Raw genomic sequence first — 21,507 nt, forward strand, 5'->3', positions numbered from 1 at the left:
TCATACAGCTCAAAGGACTGACAAGGAAGAGCAAGGACAGGAACAGTCCATATGGTCTTTCTCCAGCCTCTGGTAGCTTGTAACTGAGAGCTGAACAACCACCCAGCAACGGTCTTGGAACCAGCTGCATCAACGATCTCTGCACTCTTGGTCCCCACACTTTACAATTATGGTCTTGTGATGGTTTGTCCCTGAAAAGAAGTGTAGCTGGTGTTACAAGAGGTATGGCAGATTCACAGTAGTGAGAGCAAATGCCTTTATTGCCCCTGAATTTGCTGTGGAATAATGCAAGAGGAGACATTACCTGCTAGTATGTCTTAAGTTTTCATAGATAATTAAACAGATGGAGATGTATCTTGCTTCCTTCTGTGAGTGGTGGGTATGATATTTATAGGTGAACAAGGCACCAGTTGGCAAAGAGATGTGACATAACTCTAAAGACTGAGCTAAAGAGGAGGCTTAGTTTCCATTGCTATTATATATCACTATAGAAATTTAGCTTTCAGGTCCTAGACATTTTAAAATAACATGTCTAGTGTTAGAATAGAAGAGTATCAGAAAAAGTGAATTACAGGTTACGGGCTTCTAGTATTTGTGGTAAAAGAACTATTATCGTAATTACACCTACAGAGTACTCATTTATGTTGTTATTCAGGGATAAGGATGGTAGAATTAAGATATATGGGAAGAAAATCCTGCAGGAGTGGAGTCAAAGAATTTAGCTGGGACGAAGAACTATAATGACTGCTCAACACACTTCTGTTTTCAGCACATGAGATCACCATATGTGTGTATTTATCTGCAATGTCCAGTGATCTAGGGAAAACGACTACAGGTCACTGATGTCTGGTACAAATGGGAACAAACCCCAGCCCACAGAAAGGCCTAACCTCACACATAAACCACTGGACTGGGAGCTGGATGTTTTTTTGTACCATTGAACGTCTCCATTGTCTTGGCAAGGTACAAATGGACATTGCCCAAATGACCTGATGAGCTCGATACTTCACAGACAAAATTCCTTCCCCACTGCCAAAAAGATCAAACCCGGACTCTTGAACACCTCAAAAGAGACTAAAATAAGAAAAAAAAATTCTCTTCTTTCAGGGGAAAGGTAAATCTTCATTTTGACTCATTATTTTGTGGTTGGGGCTAAGTGGCCATCATTAATACATGAGTACCCGCTGTTGTAAATCCACTGCATTGCCTCCTGGTTGTCATTACTGAAAGTAAGTGAACTGTCGCATCAGTGGCTAAAGATTTACTTGCTTAATGCCTGGTGTCATCAACAAATTCAGGCTGGCAATGACATCCTGCTTGTCTATCTTAAAATATAGCTTTGCACTCTCCTTGTTTTTCTTCCTATTCAAACTTACGGAGTAGTGTTAATGTCTACCACTAACCAACATTACAGCAGGATTGAATGAAGTGATGAATGTAGAGAATTGGAAGTCCGGCTGAGTAGTTCACATTATTTAATGAATCATCATTATGTTTGTATTTAAAAAGCATCTAAACAATATGGGTTCTTCTACAACTCCATCTCTTTAGTGCTCTGACATTAGGGATTAATTTTGCTGTGCATTCTGATAAAGATTTGTTTTCTAAAAAATGATGGAACCACTTGGAGCTTAAATCATTAGAAAACTCTTGTGTCAGGACTAAAACTCTTTGTTTGGCTGTGCTGGAAGAAATAATATGATATTTAATTATAACAATTCAAACTCATCTGGTTTCTCCAACTGCAGACTGTATTGATTTACAGTACTAATATAGAAAAGGTGGAATTAAAAGGCTGGTTTATTTAAAAGCTTACTTATTCCTAAGAATGTCTGTTCAGCTCATTTTAAAATTTGATTTCTTATCCCAGGTGAATTAACACTGCATTTCTGAATCTCAAGAACTGCTTATCCATGATAACAGCTGATCAAAGTACAACCATAGTTTGGTTATTTTCATTGTAAGATTTTTGTTTGTTGCTTTATTGGACAACGGTGTTTGCAAAAGAGAGATTAAGAGCATCAGATACAGAATCACAGACTATCGTTAGTGTATTAGACTTATTATTAGTATAGGACCATAGTCTGTAAGATCAGTGGCAAAGGAACCCAGCTTTCATTCAGAAGCAATATCTTGTTCTGAAAAAAAACCATAAGGAAAATCCTTACCAGTGTTTCAGCATGACAAACGAACTTAGGCAAGTTGAAAATAATCATGATTATTTAATATTCCACAGCTTTACAACTTGAAACACTGTGGACAAAAGATCAGAAGGCTGCTGAATCCAAAATTTTGAATCTTTAGGTCAATATGCTTCTCATGTCTTCAGCATTTAGTTTAATTTAGGAGGAAACAGGTCTGAGCTAAGATAAGATCTCAAACAAAATTGACATGGACTCACAATATGGCCAGACATAACAATTTAATCTATCCTGTGCTTCCCCTGAAAGAAGGCTTAATAACTGTGGTACAATTTCACCTGCTGCTTCTAACATTTGCTCATTCTTTTTTCCTGAGCAAATTTGGATTATCAGATGGTGAGTAGCTTTGCTCATGGTAGACAAACTTGAATTCATTTAGGATTAATAACAATGGGTTCAATCCTGGATTCAATGGCAATCTTACTGAATGGAATCTTTATAAGATAAATATTTGTTTGTGTTAAAAAGAAATCAGTCTCTATTTTCCTGGATATCAGGTGATTATAGCACTTATTACAAAATGTTTCTCCTATGTATCCAGCCTTGGATGTACGAACTTGGATGCAGGAACATTCCCCAAGCCCTAGCATTGCAGATACAGGCAATTTTGACCTTGTAATTTCAAAATCCAAAGTTTCACAACGAATTATTTGGTGTGAGATAAAGCATGTATTTTACTCACGGCATTGTCTCAGGCCCTCTTTGTGATCTGATGCTGGGGAGTCAGGAGAGAGAAAGGTCCACACGGCTGTGATCCATCAGCAGTCGTAGGTTAAAATAGGACTACTCAGTTGGAGGAATCCAGGCTAGATCTGGATTTTGGCCCAACCCTCACCATTGTCTTAGACGTGGGCATCTTGCACATTCCTGTGGGAAGTTCCACATTGTTTGCGACTTTCCCCGTCTCTTGGGAAGCAACCCGAGCACATGCCACCACCGTGTCCAGGCACAGAGGAGCTGACTGAACCCAGGCTGGGCTGCACTGCCCAAAACTGAATACCCACTGACCTCTGTAAAAAGTGTCAGACTTCAGTAAATTAACCCTGCAGGCAATTTTATCCTGGAAAAAAAAACATCACCCATGTTGCTAGAGTTTAGGACAACAAATTCTAGCTGTTCATATACACTGGAAGCTTTTTTTTTTTTTCTCCTCCCTTCCCCCTTTCCCCATAACACCCAGTTGCTTAATTCCATTTGAAATCACCCGAGGTAGGCACCTAAATACCTAAATAATCTTGTCCTTCATGCCTGTCAACATCTTGAGGCACCTAACCACCTTTAGAGATGTGGTGTGAAAGCTTGTGAACGATGCAATCGAGGAGGGAAACAAAAGACAAGTATCCCTATTTGCTGCCCAAGAATCCACAAAGAATGCTGCTTCAGCTCTGCTCTGATTTCTAATTAGATTATGAGTGATGTAGGACTCTGAAGCCAAGCTGGAGTTTGTGCTAGCACTTTGCATGTATGAATGACAAAAGGACACCACTTTCATATTGATTTAAGCAAGCCAGTGGAAGAATGTTTAAACATCAAGTTCTTGATGCCCCAGTTTGCCAGAGCACCTGGAAATATCAAATTAATTCCAGGTGTTACGCCATTAAGACAGGCTTGTTGCTTTTACAGCCAGACACACAAAATGTGGCTCCCAGTTCCACAAATAAAACTGAGTGGTTTCTGCTCCTAATGCCTCGATAATTCTGACATATTGCAAGTTCTGGAAAGAATTTTAATCTACATAGTTTTTTAAATGGGGAGGGGAGAAGGGAGGCGGAGGGATTTTAAATATGCTGCATACAATTTGTGATGGTCATCTCTAAAATGCAGCTCCATTATCCTTTTCCATTTGGAATGAATGAGGCTAATTAATTTCAGGCCATACTTGATGAGGTCAGCACCATACGAAGGGTGCGTGCTAGACATTGCTAATCTCTTTCAGCTGAGAGTGATGAATTAAAGATGAAGCATTCCTTTGCAGGCCTAATTTAGAATGTATATCAAAAACCTACAGCAAATAATACTATACCCTACAACAAAGAAAAACTTGTTCTCTCAGGCTCCCATGTAGGGTTGATTTTAAAGGCATTTTCATTTCACTTTGGAATTCCAGCTGTGGATGGGTGAAACAGTTCAGAAAATTCAAGCTTTCTCTCTTTCTATTGCTTTTATGGACAAAAGTAGGCAAGGGGTGGGGGGGCTAAAGGGAGAGAGAAACTAGTCAGTGTTTGATCCTGTATGTACTGTGATTCTGACTGTACACTCAACATTTATGAAAGCTGCCAGGGTTTTGTGCTCCCCAAGTACCTGTGATGTGATACTCTCCCACGGTGCATGCAGAAATTTTACTATTGGGGTTTTTAAGTCTACAGAGAAAGATATCATGTGTTGCATTTTGTTCAGCATCATCTCAAGGATGTTCTGTTGGACATTGCAGGCTTTTCCCTGGGAAGCAGGATGAGTCTGACAGTTCTGCTAGGTCACCCAGCAAAGACAGAGGAGCTTCCAAGCCAACAGGGAGATGTTCAAAAAGGTTCTGTCATGTCTAGGAGTGCAGGTAGCAAAGTCTAACAGAAAATTTCACTGCAACAGCAACCATACCAGGTCTGGTAGCAGTACTGATTGCTACAAGGCTCTCAGATTTGCCGGACTTGGGGCTCAGCCAAGCTTTACCACCTTTCCCTTAGGCTAAGCCCCCCCCATAAAGTCCCCAGGGGTTTCACACGAATGAAGGACTGCAGGATTTAGCCCAGTGGGTGGCAAGAAATTAATCTTAATTGTTATTTCGGTAAAACAGGGACTATGAAATCCTAATCCAGCCTTGGAAGGAGACTGAAAACAATGGACCGCTGGCTTCCCCACCACTTTGCTCTTTTAATACCTGGCAGTTTCTTGAAATTCTTGACAGGTTGCTGCAGCGAGTCAAAGTTCCCAACTGGTGGCCATAAGCGGCTGCTGTCTTTGTATCCCTGTAGTCCTCATTAGAACAAAGCTGCTTAGAATTAAATCCAATCTACATGCCGAATCAATCTTTCAACCCTTTGATTGCTTCTGAAAATATTTATATTTCTTAATAATGCACATTTTGTCCCACAGCCTGTGATTAAACCCAGACAAGGTCCAGAGAAGCCTGAAGTATATGTGGAAGGAGTTATTTGGGACAGGAAAAGAAAGATAAAGAACACAGGTTTTTCCTATTGTGAAACCATTAGACTGTATAAATCTAGCAATTGCAGTTGTATAAGCATCAGAGCGGGGTTGTAATAAATACAGATTGGAGTATTATAGTAACCAAATGGAGTTTATGGATTATGTTCACTAGTTCATATTTCTCGGCTACTACAACCTAACTAGCATTGTGCTGCACTTGACTCTATTAATGTTCCCTATTAATATTCTTTTTACATGTTTGTGGGGAAAAAAAAAATAGGAATCAACTGCCGCTCTGTGTAAAACAAACATGTTTAAAAAATCATGCCCTCCCAAGAAAAAAAATAAACAAGGGGATGCTGTAAAGCAATTGTGTTAGAAGAGCATGGGCTGTGGCTGGCTGAAAACAGCTCTGTTCTGCTTAAAGTTAATAACTTCCATCTGAGTGAGAATCTGGCCTTTATGCAAGATGTTCACTGCATGAAAATTAGGATGTAAAAATGAAGACAATAACTGCTACTATCTCTTAGCTGGGTAAATTTTTAAGGTGGTAAATAACAAGCTTTGGTTGGAGATGAGAAACACAAAAAGGCTATGAAGTTGTGCTCTGGGGTAAATAGTTCATTACTCCCTCCTCAAAAAGTAGCATACATCACAGGTAAGATATGTGGTGATGAAGAGAAGGATACATTCCTTGGCTGAGAAGCAGCCCAGATAGGGCCTGATCCCCCAGATTGGGAATTTGCCGTCGATTAAGGAGGCTGCGGCTGGGGACACAGATCAGATAAAGGCACTGTACCTGTCTCCCTCTCTAAACATAAATGACTGCCCTTGTCTATAATAAAAGGGGAAAATTGACTTTGGAAAACATGCCATGATAAATCTCCTTGGATAAAGTAGTACAATGCCTGGGTGAGAGGGAAAGGAATCCTAGAAACTAAAAATATATGGTGCTCATTTAATATCATGGTCATCGCCAGCATCACCTGGTAAACACAGATAATATACTTCATCAGTGGGCTAGTAAATGCTTGTGATAATTTTGCTTGTGACAGTTCCTCTGTTTATGAAGGAGAGAAGGAAATATTCTCAGTTAAAATTTTATTCATTAATTCTTCCATCACCCATTTCATTATAATAAGCTGTAATTTCACAAATATGTTGGATGGTGGTATTATTATTATACACCTATCTAAGTCCTAACAGCTATTTTGTGTTAATATATGATATGGATGCTCAGCCTTTAAGGCAGAGAGGAGGGGTTTTATCATCACCAAAAATAAGGGTAGAGGAGTGATGAGAAAAGCCCCTCACAAATAAGGATGGTTCCAACATGAAAATGAAAATCGACTTTGGATCAGGTCTCCAGCAGAACATTATTTTGCATAATCAGTATTTTCTGAATATCTTCTATTGTTTGACAACCCTGATTTCACACTCAACTTCGAGTTCATTTTTGAACAGAAGCTTTTTGTATAGAAACTTTAAATCATATCCCTTCGTGAACACACACATACTATAAAGGATATTGTCTTATTAAAGAGTTTAGGCCTAAAGGTGTATGCCTATTTTTAAAAGAAATTTTCTGATTGTAGATAACTGCTCAATTTGATTTAGTGTCCAATGATAGTGATGGGGTTGATAACTGAGCATTCATCGGTAATTCATCTTGTGCTAGTAGAAATTTACAGCAAAGCAGTGCTTTCCCAACAGTGACAAGTCCTATTAATCTTCTTCAGACACATTTCAATAGGTGTCTCCATCTGTGCCCAACATCTAAACACTCTGGCATCACTAGGGACTTGGAGACACCTTCATTTCAGGTTACACTAGTGAAAATGTGACACTAGATTGTACTCTATTTTTAACCTAATTCTCTCTTTTCATTCAATTAGCCTTTCTTGCCTGCATTTTCCTAGTCATACGTAACACCTTTTTCCCAGGAAGAGCTTAAAAATGAGATTTAGTTACTTGAAGATGCAGAATCTGCCAGAGCAAGAGCAACCAAGATCTTAATACATAAAACCAGGACAATAAAACTCATGTATACAGTATCGAGATGAAATCACCAGTCACAAAACACATCCTACGTTACATGCCCACAATATTCCCCTCCTGAGGCATCTCTTTCAGGCATCGTTCAGTCAGGACAACTCTAAAACGAAACACCCCACCTCCAGCTTTCCAAATTTTAAAACAATTGCAGAGTATTTGGGGGTTGAAATCTAGTACGTACCAAAACATCTTTGTTTGTTCAGGCTGCACAAGGATCACAACCATACATCCCCACTTCACTTTCCATATACAGCTAATGCATGAACAAACACAGCACAGTCAAATTACAGCAATAACATTTATGGGTGGATTATGTTCCAACTTCCTCGCTTATTATTAAAAGCAAGTAAATTGCAAAGCACGTGGAAGAGGTAGGGTGCAAATGAGGGCAAATTTCCACCCAGAACCAAATGTTGTTTTTTCACTTTCAAAGCTGCAATGGGTTTGCTAGCAGACGCAGCACAGTTTTAAAGTTTACTCATTCAAAAATGTGTGGTTTTCCCTCTTCACTCCATTTAAGTTTTCCATTCAAAGAAGAGCAGATTCATGCCGTTTGGGTTTGGGTGGCTCCTACTTGCTTTGAACTTTCTTCTGAAAAGAGCAAACCATGAGCCATGCGCTTGCTCCACCACTCCGAGCCAGTCTCAAACTTTGTTTCTGGCTTTATGAAGTTCTCTTGCAAGTCATATTATAGATCTAAATGACCTTATTGTAGGTGGCAAGTTTAAATGTGCCATATTAATAACTTGTTATCCAAGACAAATTAAGTCCTTATGTGTCAAAAGCACTCTGCTCTGGATTACCTACAAGACAAGTATTTATTGAATAAACGTTGGATCCAATTTCATTTTAATGTGACTGACTGTATGCTTCAGCCCCTTAGAATGAGATAAAAACACTCAAGCCTATAACTGTGTTGCAACATTACACCTAACTTGTCTATTTCTATTATTGTCTTTTTAATGCAGGATAGCGAAAGCGTTTGGGCATTTTAAGGAATTTATTGTTGTTGGTGGTGTTGTTGTTATTATTATTAAGAGCAAAGAGAGAGATAGGAAAAAAGACTGGCATTCAGCCTAAAGAGAAATCATTGAAACAAATTAATCCTATGCCGTTTAAATTGACATGGTAATCCATCATCAGCAAAGGGAAACTCTGAAAGCAATCTAGAATCTGCAGTGTTCTTTCACTGGCCCTCAGGCACAAAGACAGATAGTAAAAGAGGAAGAGAAAAAAAATTTAAAAAAAAAAAAGAACATTGAAGTTAGCAGCACCTTAGCAAAGGGAAGGGCCAAGGGCCAGGGAGGGCAGCTTTCACTTTTCGCTTCTTTCAACCGTCCGGTTCAGAAAGCACTGTTGATTAACCTTCAGCCATTGCCAACTAACGTTTATTTCTCTATGTCAAGCCATCTTCGGCTGCTGAGATATGAGTAATTTCAAATAGTGCAGAGCCTCCATCCTATATAAACTCTACTATTGAAAACTCTGCCAAACCTCAGCTTGGGCATTTCTGCTTGCAGAGGGCCTTTTATTAGCCTAAACTTGATCGTTGCAAATGGACAATAAATTCTATCTTCATAGACCTGGAGAAGAGAGCTGTACTATTCTAGGGAGCTTAATAGCCAGGATTTTTTATAGGGAGCATGAAAACTCTGGGGTTTTTATCTGGGTTTGAGGTATTTTTTTTCTATCCTCTTCTTTCCCTGCAGGGCTGATGACTATAATGTATGTTTCCCAATGATTTTTTTTAAATTTAATTTTAAATATCTAAAGCAATGGAATTTGTGCACCTTTAAAATTTTATTATGCTTATGGTCAGAAGAAAACATAAACCTCTTGGGCCTTGAAAGCCCGTTATAATACAGCCATTAACCCTATAACGTCAACAGAGATACAAAACTCTCAAGAAATAAACCTTTTAAGAACGGCTTTCCCTGCCTTGTGTTTTCTTTCAAGGTCAGTGGTGCATCACTTTTTGGAGAACGTTTCCCCTCTCTGTCCAGATTTAGCAATCTGAAATAGAATGTATACTACTAAATGAATAGGTTTAATTTTAGATGCTGAAAAAATAAATAGAAGAAGAGAGCTAGGGCAGGAATAATACCTTTCAGTTAGAAACAGACATAGTAGAAAGAAAAAGTCAGAACTTTAGTGCCAGGGGCAAAGGGGTGAAAGGCTGGCTAATATGAACCATATCCAACATCTGCCCTATTTTAATTTAGCAGGGATAAAGTTTCTTCTTTTTTATTATTAAGAAAACTTTATGTGGCAGAGAAACCCATGAGCTATGTTATCAAAACTGTTTTATTGTCACACTGAAACTTAGAACTATTAAGACTCAGTGGGGCAAAAAGATAAAAACTCCCCTTCTCTCTCCTTTTATGCTCCGTGACAAGCCCGGGCTCGGGTCCTGGTGTCTGGGATGTTCTTTTCATGTCTTTATGAAGTACTGCACTTGGGGCTGTAATATAATGGGGAGGTTAATTGTTCAGGATGGGTCCAAATGATTGATTCTCCAGGTTTTTTTAAAAAATAAATAAATAAATCTGAAGATTTAAAACAAAATACTGCTGCGAAGACATTCACGATAGTCGCCCTCAGAGAGGAGCTGTACTGGTAGTGTACAACAAGTGTAAAGAAGGGCTAGTCTGGGGGGCTGTATGAGAAACAGCCCAGATTTCCAGGCTGGAACAAGACCTCGCTCCATTTAAAAGTGTTCCATCTCAATAGTGTGAATTCTACTATAAAATAACGAAGTATACTAAAACACATGTGAGTAGCTGCAGGAGTAAAAGAGCAAATTGGTTTCTGACAAAAGAAGGATGAATACCTTTATATAATCTAAAGTTAGAATTTGATTGAAAGCATAACATTCCTTTAAGCATCAATATGCTTAGGATCCAAAATACGGTTATTTTATTACCAGTTAATACTTAGATCAAAGGAAAATACTGTAGCTGGAAGCAATGTTCTCTCTGGAAATAAAGTTCCATGTAATTATTTCCTATTAAAAACTAAAACTGGTCTTAGATTCAAAAATTTGTGCTTCTCTACATGTGATATAATGCAAGCCTGTCAAGGGAGAGCAGGTGGGCTATTTTTCAGTGTTCGCTGGTATCCCTTTGCTTTAAAGTTTTCAGTTTAGCTTTAACCCTTTTAATGTGACAAATTTTCATCTGATTTATCTCAGTCAAACACAGGGAATTATTTTGGATAATATTGACTGATTTCTTACAAACAGGAATTAGAATATGATATAAATTAACGCCATTTTAAATAAAGTCTTCAAGCATAAGGAGGCAAAATGTAAAGAAAATTATATGGCAATTGATAGGCAGTTGAAACTTAAATTGCAAACAAGTATTATACTTCTGGGTAAACTAGCTCATCTTAATTCAATTCGGGACACGGAGCTTAAAATATGCACTCAAACTATTTCCAAGAAAGCTGCAACCTTTCAGAGGAGAGAGAGATAAGAATGTATTTTAATTATGAGGTTATAAATATGCAATCTATTTATTTTTTTTTACCATCCCCTAGTGTTGTACGTAACATTGTTCAGATGCAGTCATGTGTCTATCTGTCTCTATTCCTGTCCAGGGTTTTCTTTTTATTTTATTTTTTTATCATTTTTTTCCTAGTATCTCAATCACTATTTATGTCATCACTGAGGCAGGCCTTGGAAATAAAAAAGGGATCTATCTTTCTGTATTTATAAACTGCCACAGAATAAATAGAGAATGGATCCTTTTCTCAAGAGGTGGGCTAGTATTAGAAGTAGCAATATGAAATATTTAGAAACATTATTTCAAGCTTTATAGTTGCTTCTGATTCGGCTAATTATTTTTGATCTACTACTCTGAAATGAAAAAAAAAAAAACTTAAAGGGTTCATTAGGACTGCGGAAAGGAAGAGGAGTCAGATATAAGGCAGCAATTATAACTTGGTTTTAACATTTTTTTTATTTTTTGCTGACTCCTCAGCTACATCACTTAGTAGAAGGATGGCTACAATAGAATTCTATATTAAGAGCTTGCTAGATAGGGAAGGAGTGGAGACATTCAGCTGGGATATTGTTTGCTAGCTCAATTAGTATGCAAAGAATCTGAAAGTACAATAACTGTATCTGAAGATCATAACTAAACATACTTACCAAAAAGTATCCCCCCTCTCTCAGCAGTTCACATATTTCTGTCTTCTGACTAGGAGAAAATAAAAAAAAACCAGTTCAGATGTATAGGTTAAGATTGGCGTATGGCAAGATTTGTGTGGAATACAAAGAAACCTGTATTTCACTCAACAATTTAATTGCTTAAACATATAGTTTAGAAGCATCTTTTCCTTAAACATGTAGTGCAATAGCATTTTCTTCAAAGGAACAGTTCAACGTGTTAAAAGATTTAAGAACAAAAAATGTGCTACAAAATGCAAATTCTTACAGTGCTATACTGTGTATGCAATTACGTACCCAGGCAGATAGATATAATTTGAGAGTTATTAACTTTCAACATCAATGATGTACCCTGAATCAATACAATGTAACTACCTATTAAAATATAAACCACGTGTGTTACCAGGCAAATGCAGTCTGAGAAGCTTTGCTACATTTTTTTTCTTTAATGATTACAGCTCCACTATGGACAAGAAGTTCAAAGGATTGTTGCTGGTCTTAAAGATAGATATTGCTTTGCTTTTCGCGATATCTGATGTTTCTGGAATGTTTCGTTTCCTCCATATTTAAAAAAAAAATTTAAAAAAATTGAAACGTTGTAAAGGGAATTACTTGTCTCACAAATATCCATACATTTATGCAGCTCCCGGTGCATGGGAAAGAAAAAAGTTCCCTTTCCATTTCCATTTTTACTTTGGATCAAGGGAGGGGGATGAAGGGAGCAGAAATCATTTTAAGCCTTGCCCCCTATCGGATCGACCCCTCTTGCAAATCCCTTTCTTTTGCCCTCCCTCCTCCAAACACCCAGCCTGGCGCAGTTAACCTTGGAGCAGCACTGGGGAGGGAAGGGTTAATGAAACCAAGCTCTTTACGACCTCCAGGGTCAGACTCTTCCTATCTGCAATCTAAGGAATTAGGTAAGGAGGTTATAAGATTATAGTGAAAGGAGTTATAGGCCCTCGTAGTCTCGCACCTGAACATATTGGGCTAATCCACTGGGATTCTTAAAAATCGCTTCAGCTATGGAAAACTGTTAATTAGGCTGAGTCTATCCCGAGGTTTCCTGTTGCATTAGTGATCCAGCCGAGCTGCCTGCACTCTATAGACTCGCATGAAATGCACTTAATATGCCTATATATTTTTTTTTCTTTTCTGCCCCACAACTCAAAAACAGCATCAGCCACTCTGCCTTCGGCATAAAGCAAAATTTGAGTGAAATTCAGCCCGAGAGATGAACAAAAGTCCTCCCCCCACCCCGTCCCTGAGCCCCGGGTGCCCGGCAGGCTATTTGCAGCTGTTTCTAACTTCAGTGTTTGTTTACAGTAGCAAAATTAGCACTCGGAGAAGAAGTGAAAAGCTGTTTTCACATCGGTCCTACTCCTCGGTTCCTAGCTTTAGATGTCTTTCCTCCCTCCCAGGAATCAGCATCAGTTAAAGTGCGGCTCAAACTTTCTCTCGCTCCTTTGACTCAGTTCTCTGCAGTCGCATCCTATTTTCTGCCAAAGACAAATACACAGAGGGAAGGTAGCGGCTGAACACGGCCCAAACATCAGTGATTCCGAGAAAAGAAAACAAAAGGAGCATCCCTAAAGAACATATTTTAACGTCGTTTGGCAGAGCCCTGCCCTGCTCCCAGCTTTCTGCCCTTTGGCTCTTAGACATTTGCTTGTCTCCAGCAAAGTTTTCCTTAATCCACCGAGACACCCCAGGGCTGTACCTGAACCACGACTGAATTGCTCCCTAGAACCGGCAAAATCCTGCTAGAGCAACTCCCAAACTTCAATGCTTAAAGCACGGGCTGGTTTTAGCCGTTTTGTCATTTGCAGGAATGCTGATTTCTTTTATTTTTTTTTATTTTTTTTACGTGTCATTTGTGGTCACCCTCGAATGGCAGTAATCTGTAGATTACATATTACAAGCCTTGTCATTACGTGGATAAAATGAGGTGGTTAAACGCTAAAATCCATTTTACTCACCACATTTGCCTGGGGAGGGGTGCGGGGGGGAGGAAAGGGGAGGACAAACTTGTAGGAGGATTTAAACCCCTCGTATCTGTGCTGGATGTGCCCTCGCTTCTGCTGCTGCAGACTTCTCTGCCTGATGGACACACGGGCTGGAGACCCCTCAACTTCACCTCGAAGTCAGGCGCCCGTTCACTCCAACCCTCGCCTTCCCCTCGCTCCTGGGTCTTTGGGTCTTTTGTCCCCATTTTCGTGGTGTCTCAGCATCGCTCTGCAGAGGTGACTTTTCTCTGCCTCTCCAGGATTTGCTCTATAGCATTTCTAGGCTCCTACTCGCCTACTCTCCCCATGTTTGTCTCTTTGATGTGTGCCCCTGCTCCCTCTTCAGCTGACGTGTTTCTTTAGAAAAATGGGTCTCATCCCGTCCCTACCTTTGCCGGGTCTGATTAGATATTATTTTTTCATTGGCTCTGCTACAATGGGTTCCTCCCTTTAATCTCTCGATATATTTTCCCCCTCCCGGTATAACCAAATCCATGAAATTCACAGCCTCTCTCTTTGACACGACTGGCTCGTCTAATCACTCCATATCGATTTCCCTAACTCTTTTCATCCAGCCGAAGACACATCTTAAAACACTCCAAGCCAGAGTGTGCTCTTTGCTTTATACACACTAATAAAATGATTTACCCTTCTCTCTCTGCTCTCCTCACAGGAGAAAATCGTTCAAGTCCCGGCTATTTGTGTGTGATCAGTAAATATTTAGTGTGGCGACATCTTCAGCTCCTCTCCTGATCAATACGCAACCCAACAGGAGGTGGACTATTGTCCAGGTAGTGACTTGCTGAGATCTCCTTTAGATGAATCCTTTGCCCCCCATACAGGCTGTTATGATTTATCCTTGAAGGCAACCAGTGAAGAGAAATAGAGGCTTTAAAAACGCCTGTTTCTAACCTGTTTACCGTGACATTAAAGCACTTAAGCTGGGTAATGGCTTATTCCTCCCCGTCTCCCATCTCTCTTTGATGTGCTGGCACTTCCAAAGCGCTGCTAGAAAATGAATATCAAACCGGGCAGCGACCGCACTCTTGCTCCGCATCCCCGTGCCCCTCTGTCCCCTCTCCCCCGACCCCTCCAGCAAACACCCGTCCTGCCCCCGCAGTGCGATGTCGCGACAAAGGGGCGATTTCCCGGTCCCTCTTTGCAGCGTCTCCGGGCACCGGGCTCGCTCCCACTGCTCTGCCTCTCGGGTGGGTGATGAAGTGCCCGGGGATGCAGGGCGCCCCAGCAACTTCCAGCTCACCTCCCTGCTCCTCCTCAGCGCATCCCGCAGCTCTGCCTGCCCCAGGATCAGGCTGAGGCAGGGCTGGGGGCTGATTGCTTTTTTTGTTTATTTGTCTCTTTAGGGTTTTTTTTTTATTTTTCTTTGAACGACGTGGCAAATCTGCGATGAAGAGAAAAATATAATAATGGAAATGGAGAAGAGCTTAAAGCCCGGTTCCTGTGGTTAACCATACACGAGAGCTTTCCCAGGGCGATAAAATGGACAGAAAGAGAAGTTCGTGTGTGTATGTGTGTGTGTTTTACCCTGATCTGTTATTTCACTCCTGGGAAAGCCTATGCCTCGAATAGGAAATATTTCCACTTGTAATTACCCCAGGTCTGTGTGCCGGGTTCGGTGTCTGTGCAGCATACCCAGGCGAGGCAGCTACGCCTGGTGTGCGTGTGCTTGGCTTTGATGCACAATAGATGCACAGTTATGTCTGTGATGTGCGTGTGTGCTCATTCACATCATGTCCTGCAGCCCACAGAAGTGCACAGCTATTTCTTTTATTTCCCTGTGTGTGCATTTGCACATAAGCTATAGGGCGAAGGCGTTTGTCTCTGTAAATCTACATCCCATGCATAGGAGCTGCATATTTATATGGCTTTGTATTACAGATGTGCGACTGTTATTCAAATCTAAAACCAGCTACATCCACCTGTTAACTTTGTTTAGAAACCACTTTCACTAATGGCTTTTCGCTAACTTATTCAGTCCGTTACTCGAGTATAGGAGGCAATGGAGGGGAAAAATCCGTATGAAACCCTGCTTACAGCCTCTCTTCAAGAGGACACTTTACACACCTTGCCTAGACAGAGCTCCTATAGAGCGCTTATCTCTCGAATATATCTTTATACTAATGCATACTTAATTGGTCTGTCTTGACTGTCCGTATAAAACAATTTAATTAGGGTGCTTTCTGCTTTGGAAAGAAAGAAAAAAAATCTGCCCAGCATTTATTGTATTTAGCACCAATACAGGCAGAAAATGTTGCACAAGTTTTTGGTTGAAAGAGCACCTATGTGTCCATTGAAGGGCGTTGATCCGAAAAGACAGAGAGGACAAGTAAAATCGATTTGAAGCGACCCTCTCTGTCCCTTTCACACCATTCAGACACTCCATTCCTTCTAAGACAAAGACCCAGCGCCTTGGGAATGCTGGCAAGGGGGGGAAAAGGAGGGGGAAAAGGGGGACGAAAGGGGGGGGGGGGGCGCTTCTGTACCCCCAAGCAAAAGAGAGAGCTCTGAAATTCCTTCATATTGCTGTTATTTACCCCCCAAGATATGTTCAACTCCATGATTTTCTTCAGTTCGGCGTTTAACACTGGTGCTGCGAGGAATGTCCCTGGAAGGGGAGGAGGTAATTATGGCTATTAGTGCTGCGAGCCCAGCCTCAACCTTGGTCACTCGCAGGCTTTTAGGGTTAAAATAGCCCTCACCTCTGACCCCTGCGGAGCAAAGTTGTAGCTATCGCCACAAGTTGGGCCAAAGTTTTCAAATCCAGGGCTGGGCAACACCGGAGGGGGGAAACTTCTCCCTGGAATTATTTTTGGTTGGGATATTAATCATCTTTATTCCATTTAATTACCATTCCCTCCTTTTTTTGCCAAACAATTCCTTTCAGAGAGGGGGCATCTCAAAATGTCCAGCTCCCACTACCTTTCCCACTGCTTTTTCCATTTAGGTTTAATTTGGCAGTTTGTTTTCAAGCATGAAAATGGTTTATCATCAAACTGAATTGCTAGGTCATCCTTTAGTCCACGGATCTCAGGAATAAATTGTGCGGAGGGGGTGTCCCCCTTTAGGCTTTCACCACCACGACCCGTTCATCTTTACAGAAAAGGAATATTTGGAAAAGGGAGGAAAGGATGAAAAGCTTGAATTTGTCTTCTCTGCTTTCTTTGCACCTTCACGATGCTCTTCTGCAAGGGGGTATTTTGGATCTGGGACTGGAGGGGGCGCAAAGTGAGGAGGGGAGGGAGCCCACAGATGCAAGCACCCCCTGGCAATAATAAAAATTCATTTAAGTGGGCTGTGTCTCCATCTTCCATGTACTGATTAGACTTAACAAGAGTGGAAACTTGTGTTGACCATATTTATGGTATTAACGAGCAGTTAAAAGATTTATCCTTCTTCTGATCAATATTGTTGGTGCCCGGCCCCCCCGCTGGCCCCCGCCCCGGCCCTCCCCGAAGGCTGCAATGACAATCGCCTTCATACTTTTTCATCACCGATCGAGGTGGCAAAACCCTTTTGTAATTTTCATTAGCCCAGTAAACATGCAATTAACATGCAGCACTGTGGTTAACTTAATTCCTGTTTTAAGGCAAGGACAAGCAAGAAATGGAAGAGCGTTTGTTCCATTTGTCAAGTATGACACACTTCTTACCCTAACAGTTTCTTAAAATAAAAGCTCGGCTCCCCACCACCACGACCACCACCCCTCTTTCCAGAAACCCCCCACACTGATCCACACGCACAAAAAGGAACAGGAATCCATTAGTTGGAGAGTATTCTCCTGCCAAAGGCAGAATAATGTATTCCAAATTTTCCCAAGCCCTCACTGTACTGGGGTCCCGTCCCCGTCCCCCCCGGGGAAGGGGACTTGAGGGGCTGATATTTCTCGTGGGTGAAAGATTCAGCCTCCTCCTAACCGTATTTTTTTTTTAATAAAATAAAACTAAACGTGCTTCCCATGTCTAAAATTTGCCATGTTTGTGAAGGGGGTGGGGAAAAATGTCTCCAAGGGTTTCAATTAGCAACAAATGATTATTGCAACGGATTTTTGGTAATGAAAAAATGTGGAGTACCTCTTTCGAGCTGGGATCTCAGGGGCAGTGAAAGAGAGAGAGAGAGAGAGAGGGAGAGGGAGAGGGAGAGAAGGAGAGAGAGAGAAAGGGATTGCTGATTAGCTCGGATTCTTTCCCAACTTGCTTTAGCGTGTGCTTGCGTTCCCTGCCGACCCTACACAGGACACTATATATTTTTTCCCCTCCGGTGCATGTGTTGATAGTTCAGCCTGTAGTTGTTTGCGGTTGGCTTTTTTTTTTTTTTTCTTCTTTTCCCTGCCGGGGAGGGGGGAGGTGAGAACGGCGGGGGGGGTAGGGGGGGTTTGAAATCGGTCGCATCCAACCTACCCCCACAGTCATTAACTTAGGAGATTTCCCTTTCTTATTTTTTTTTCTCCCCAATTGGAAGGGTGGGTTGTGAATTTTTTTTAATATATGTATTTTTTTTAAGTCTCGCCTTTCCAGCTCCAAACAAGGTGTAGCGAGACGCTCTTCCTTCTAAGGAATGAAATGAGAGACAAGGATCACTCAAAGACATCTCCTACCTTGGGCTTGGGGATTTTTTCTTAAAGGCGAGGCGCACATTCCTAAGCAGCTATGTACAAAGCCCCCCCTGAAATCTTGTCTGTGTAAAGTTAGAGTGTGTTCAGGATTTTTTTTTTCCTCTCTCCCAAGGCTGATCGCTAATAATACATCGAAAGCACTTCCCTTTAGGTTGTGGGAAATCTATTCCCTTCACCTTGCCTCCTTTTTTCCCCCCCCTCGAAGGCTGTAACTTTACTTTTTTTTTTTTTTTAATCAGTTTGCACAATCGCTTAGATAAACACCAAGAAGGAGACTTCTCTTTAATTACCCAACGCACATCTTTCTGGGGGGCAAACAGCGGTCTGATTATTTTTTTTTGTTTGTTTGTTTCACCTGCCAAACTAAAGGAGAGGTAGAAAAAGGAAGATGCAAGCGATTTGGGACCTTGAACAAGGCAAATATGGTTTTGGTATGTTTACTTATAGTTTTTTTTCTTCTTCTTTGACACTTTTTTCGGGCAATGTGTTGTGTTTCTTGTGTTTCTCTTTTAAGGAAAACAAAAAATCAAAAAAAGCAAATGTTAGCTAACGTGCGTCTTAAACGATCGTTTCTAAGGTTACGTGGGTTGCTCTAAGGAGGGGAAGAGGGGAGGGGGGGAGACCCAAGTATGTGTAATTGCAGCACCGTCAGTTAGCACGTCCTTTAGCTAAATAAAGCAAGCAGCAAACAAACAAACAAGGCAGCGAACCCAGCGACCGGAATCGGCTTCCAGGTCCGAGGCGACGCGCCTCAAAGTCATTTCCAAAGCGGAGTCCGGGAGGCAGATCCCGGTGCATCCTCCCCTGCCCGGGGATCTGGGGCAGCGGCGGGATGGGAGGGTGGGGAGGGCAGGACGAGGCGCTGAACTTAAGAGATAGGTATTAAACTGCACAGAATTGTGTCGCCGTGTGCAGCTGGCAGCGTTTATTTAAGGGAAAAGGTCTGTGGTGAAGGTAATAGAGCCGAGATCCCCTCTCCCCTCCGCTCCCTTCTCCGGCTAAGCAAGTACAATGGAAAGAAGCTGGAATATACTCACCATCCGAAGGTGTGGTTGGCAGTTCGGCTCAGGCTTTAAGGCAATTATTTATCCTTTTATTTTTTTTTTAAGTCTTATCGCAAAAGACGTAGATCTGACTTTAAGCTGCAAAAGTGCTTTGCTCTGACAACATCATGCGAGGCACCGTTCCTCGTTTTTTAAAAAAAAAAATCACAAAACAGGATCCCCCCCCCATCCCTTACCAGTATCCCTTAAAAACACCTATTCGGTACGGCGCTCGTAGGAACCCTGATGCAGAAATCTTATAGTCCGGTCTAGGAGTGCCCAAGCCAATTAATTTTAAATCCTTAGGAATTAATCAGATTAAAATGTACAGAAGTTTCATTCTCGTACGCATACGTGAGCCAAAAGTCGTTTCCCTTTAAGAGATCCTTTTCTTTTAAAGTTGGATTTAGGCGGATGAGGGACTTACACTAGGGGGCAGCCGGATACTGTACTTGCTCCAATCTTAAGCAATTTTTTTTCCTCTCTCACAGCATATGCTCTGATTTAGCACTGTAAATTTTTCAGAGGACCCAACTCTGACAGCCCCTGGTGATTTTCAAAGTACCACAAGCCAGTGGTTAAAAATTGCATTGACTTGGAAGTTCAGAGGCACACAATAGGAGCCACTTTCCCTATTCATGGAACTTCAGTGTGGTGGAAGAGAAAAACACACACATACTACATTGAGGGAGAAGAGGAATTCATTGAATTCTGTTAGACGTAACTGCTTTCCACTGAGTTCAGAGCGAAACTCGGTATTTGTTCGATGCTGTATTCATATTGCGATTTAATCTAGAAAGAATTAGAGGACTGTTAGGCAGCTTTCTGCCAGGAAAGCAGCTTCCCCCTCCTTCCTTCTCTTTTTTAAAACCTAAAGATTTACACCGGCTCTATCCCCAACTCTATTTTGGCAAAATAAATCCTCTACTCCCTCTCATTAAAATAAATTTACATCTGCAGTAAAATGGCAGGAGGGATGCATTTGTCTATTTGGAAAACAAATACGGTCTTACTTTTAGAACAGCATTTCTATTGTCATTAGGCTCGGAGAAGGACAGTTGAGAATCTCCCCTTCTTTGCGAGGCGCTCAGGTTTCGAGTATTATTTAGCGAAATTAGCTGCAGTTCATTTTTACATTCATCTGTTCTGCCTCAACCCACTCGCAGGGGTGTTTTCAAAAAAAAAATAGCAAAGCATCTAATGGTGCTAATAGACAGTTATATTGCTGCATCCTTCGAAGAGCAAATAGTTAATCTGGGGCATTCTTCATTAATGCTTGAGCAATCAGCGTATACGGCGGCTTTTAAGCGTGTATCAATGGCTTTTCATTTTTACGATCATACGTTCAAACTATTAATATTGTACGTCCTGTTAAAACCGCTTTCTCTTCTGATTTCTGCGTTTGTTAAGATGGCATTAATGTTTTTTCATATGGTGAATTAATCCTGTTTACTTTGTCAGATTCAAGACAGGAAAGGTTGGTGTTGGGCTGGGTGATTTTTTTTTTCCTCAGGAAATTCAACATCAGCAACAATCTGTGACTTATTCTGCTTTTTGAACCCCCACTTTCTCCCACCCTCGCCCAAAGGTGACCTCCTTGGCTCTGGGTTATTCGGAACCCACAAAGCTGTTCCCCACATTTTAACGGGGAAAGGTCCTTTCCCCCCTCACGCCTTTCCAGTCTCTCCTGGTCCCCGTTTCGGAGAAAGGTTATTTTTTTGCTCTCTCAGGATTACTGGGAAGGCTGCAGCCTTGTCTTTGAAACTGAGCCACAGAACATCTTCGTCTGTGGGGTCTTCACACACCAGGTTTCTAGGCAGGACATTGTCAAGTCTAGGTGCTTTTTACAACTTTCCCATCATCTCAGCACCTGCGGCTTTAGCCCCATCTATTATTCCTGCGGCAGAAGGGGGTGTGCATGTGGCAACATGAAATAGAGGGTGTGAGGAGGTGAGGGGCGATTAATCCTTCGCAGGGCTGCGCACCGCTCCGCGTCCCCGTGCTCGGTGACCGGCTACACGCGAGCGCGCACAGACGCGTGTGTTTCCACGCGAGAAACAGTCCGGCCGGGCATTTATTTGTCTATCTTAACCGGTTTTCTTTTACATCCCCCCGTCTCTTCGCCTGTCCGAGTGTCTTTTGGCCATTCGCACGAGGAGATGCACTCAAAGTCCGCTTTCCGCTGCCCGGTAGCTCCGTTCAGCGGGAAATAAGCAACCACCCCGCGGGCAGAGGTCGGGTCCCTATTTAGCGGGGC

General features: G+C 41.5%; 1 protein-coding gene and 1 long non-coding RNA gene across 3 annotated transcripts in view; one reads left to right on the forward strand and one right to left on the reverse strand.

Moving 5' to 3' along the window:
• On the reverse strand, positions 1-21,250 carry LOC138725775 (uncharacterized). Its single transcript, XR_011338305.1, has 3 exons — positions 19,245-21,250; positions 2,884-3,068; positions 1-191 (listed from the first exon to the last, which is right to left on the reverse strand). It is a non-coding gene; the product is annotated as an uncharacterized lncRNA (long non-coding RNA).
• The window catches only part of NR2F2 (nuclear receptor subfamily 2 group F member 2), a 13,284-nt gene continuing 9,824 nt past the window's right edge, over positions 18,048-21,507 (forward strand). Inside the window, exons 1-2 of one of the 2 annotated variants that reach the window (XM_069866980.1) lie at positions 18,048-18,054; positions 18,577-18,638. In XM_069866980.1, coding sequence (XP_069723081.1) covers positions 18,596-18,638 — 43 coding nt within the window. In that variant the 5' untranslated portion in view covers positions 18,048-18,054; positions 18,577-18,595. Of the gene's footprint in view, positions 18,055-18,455; positions 18,639-21,507 lie in introns of those variants that run through there. The other variant, XM_069866979.1, reaches the window with a different exon arrangement.

The sequence above is a fragment of the Phaenicophaeus curvirostris genome, chromosome 12 (assembly GCF_032191515.1).
Source record: "Phaenicophaeus curvirostris isolate KB17595 chromosome 12, BPBGC_Pcur_1.0, whole genome shotgun sequence".
Classification (NCBI taxonomy): domain Eukaryota; kingdom Metazoa; phylum Chordata; class Aves; order Cuculiformes; family Cuculidae; genus Phaenicophaeus; species Phaenicophaeus curvirostris.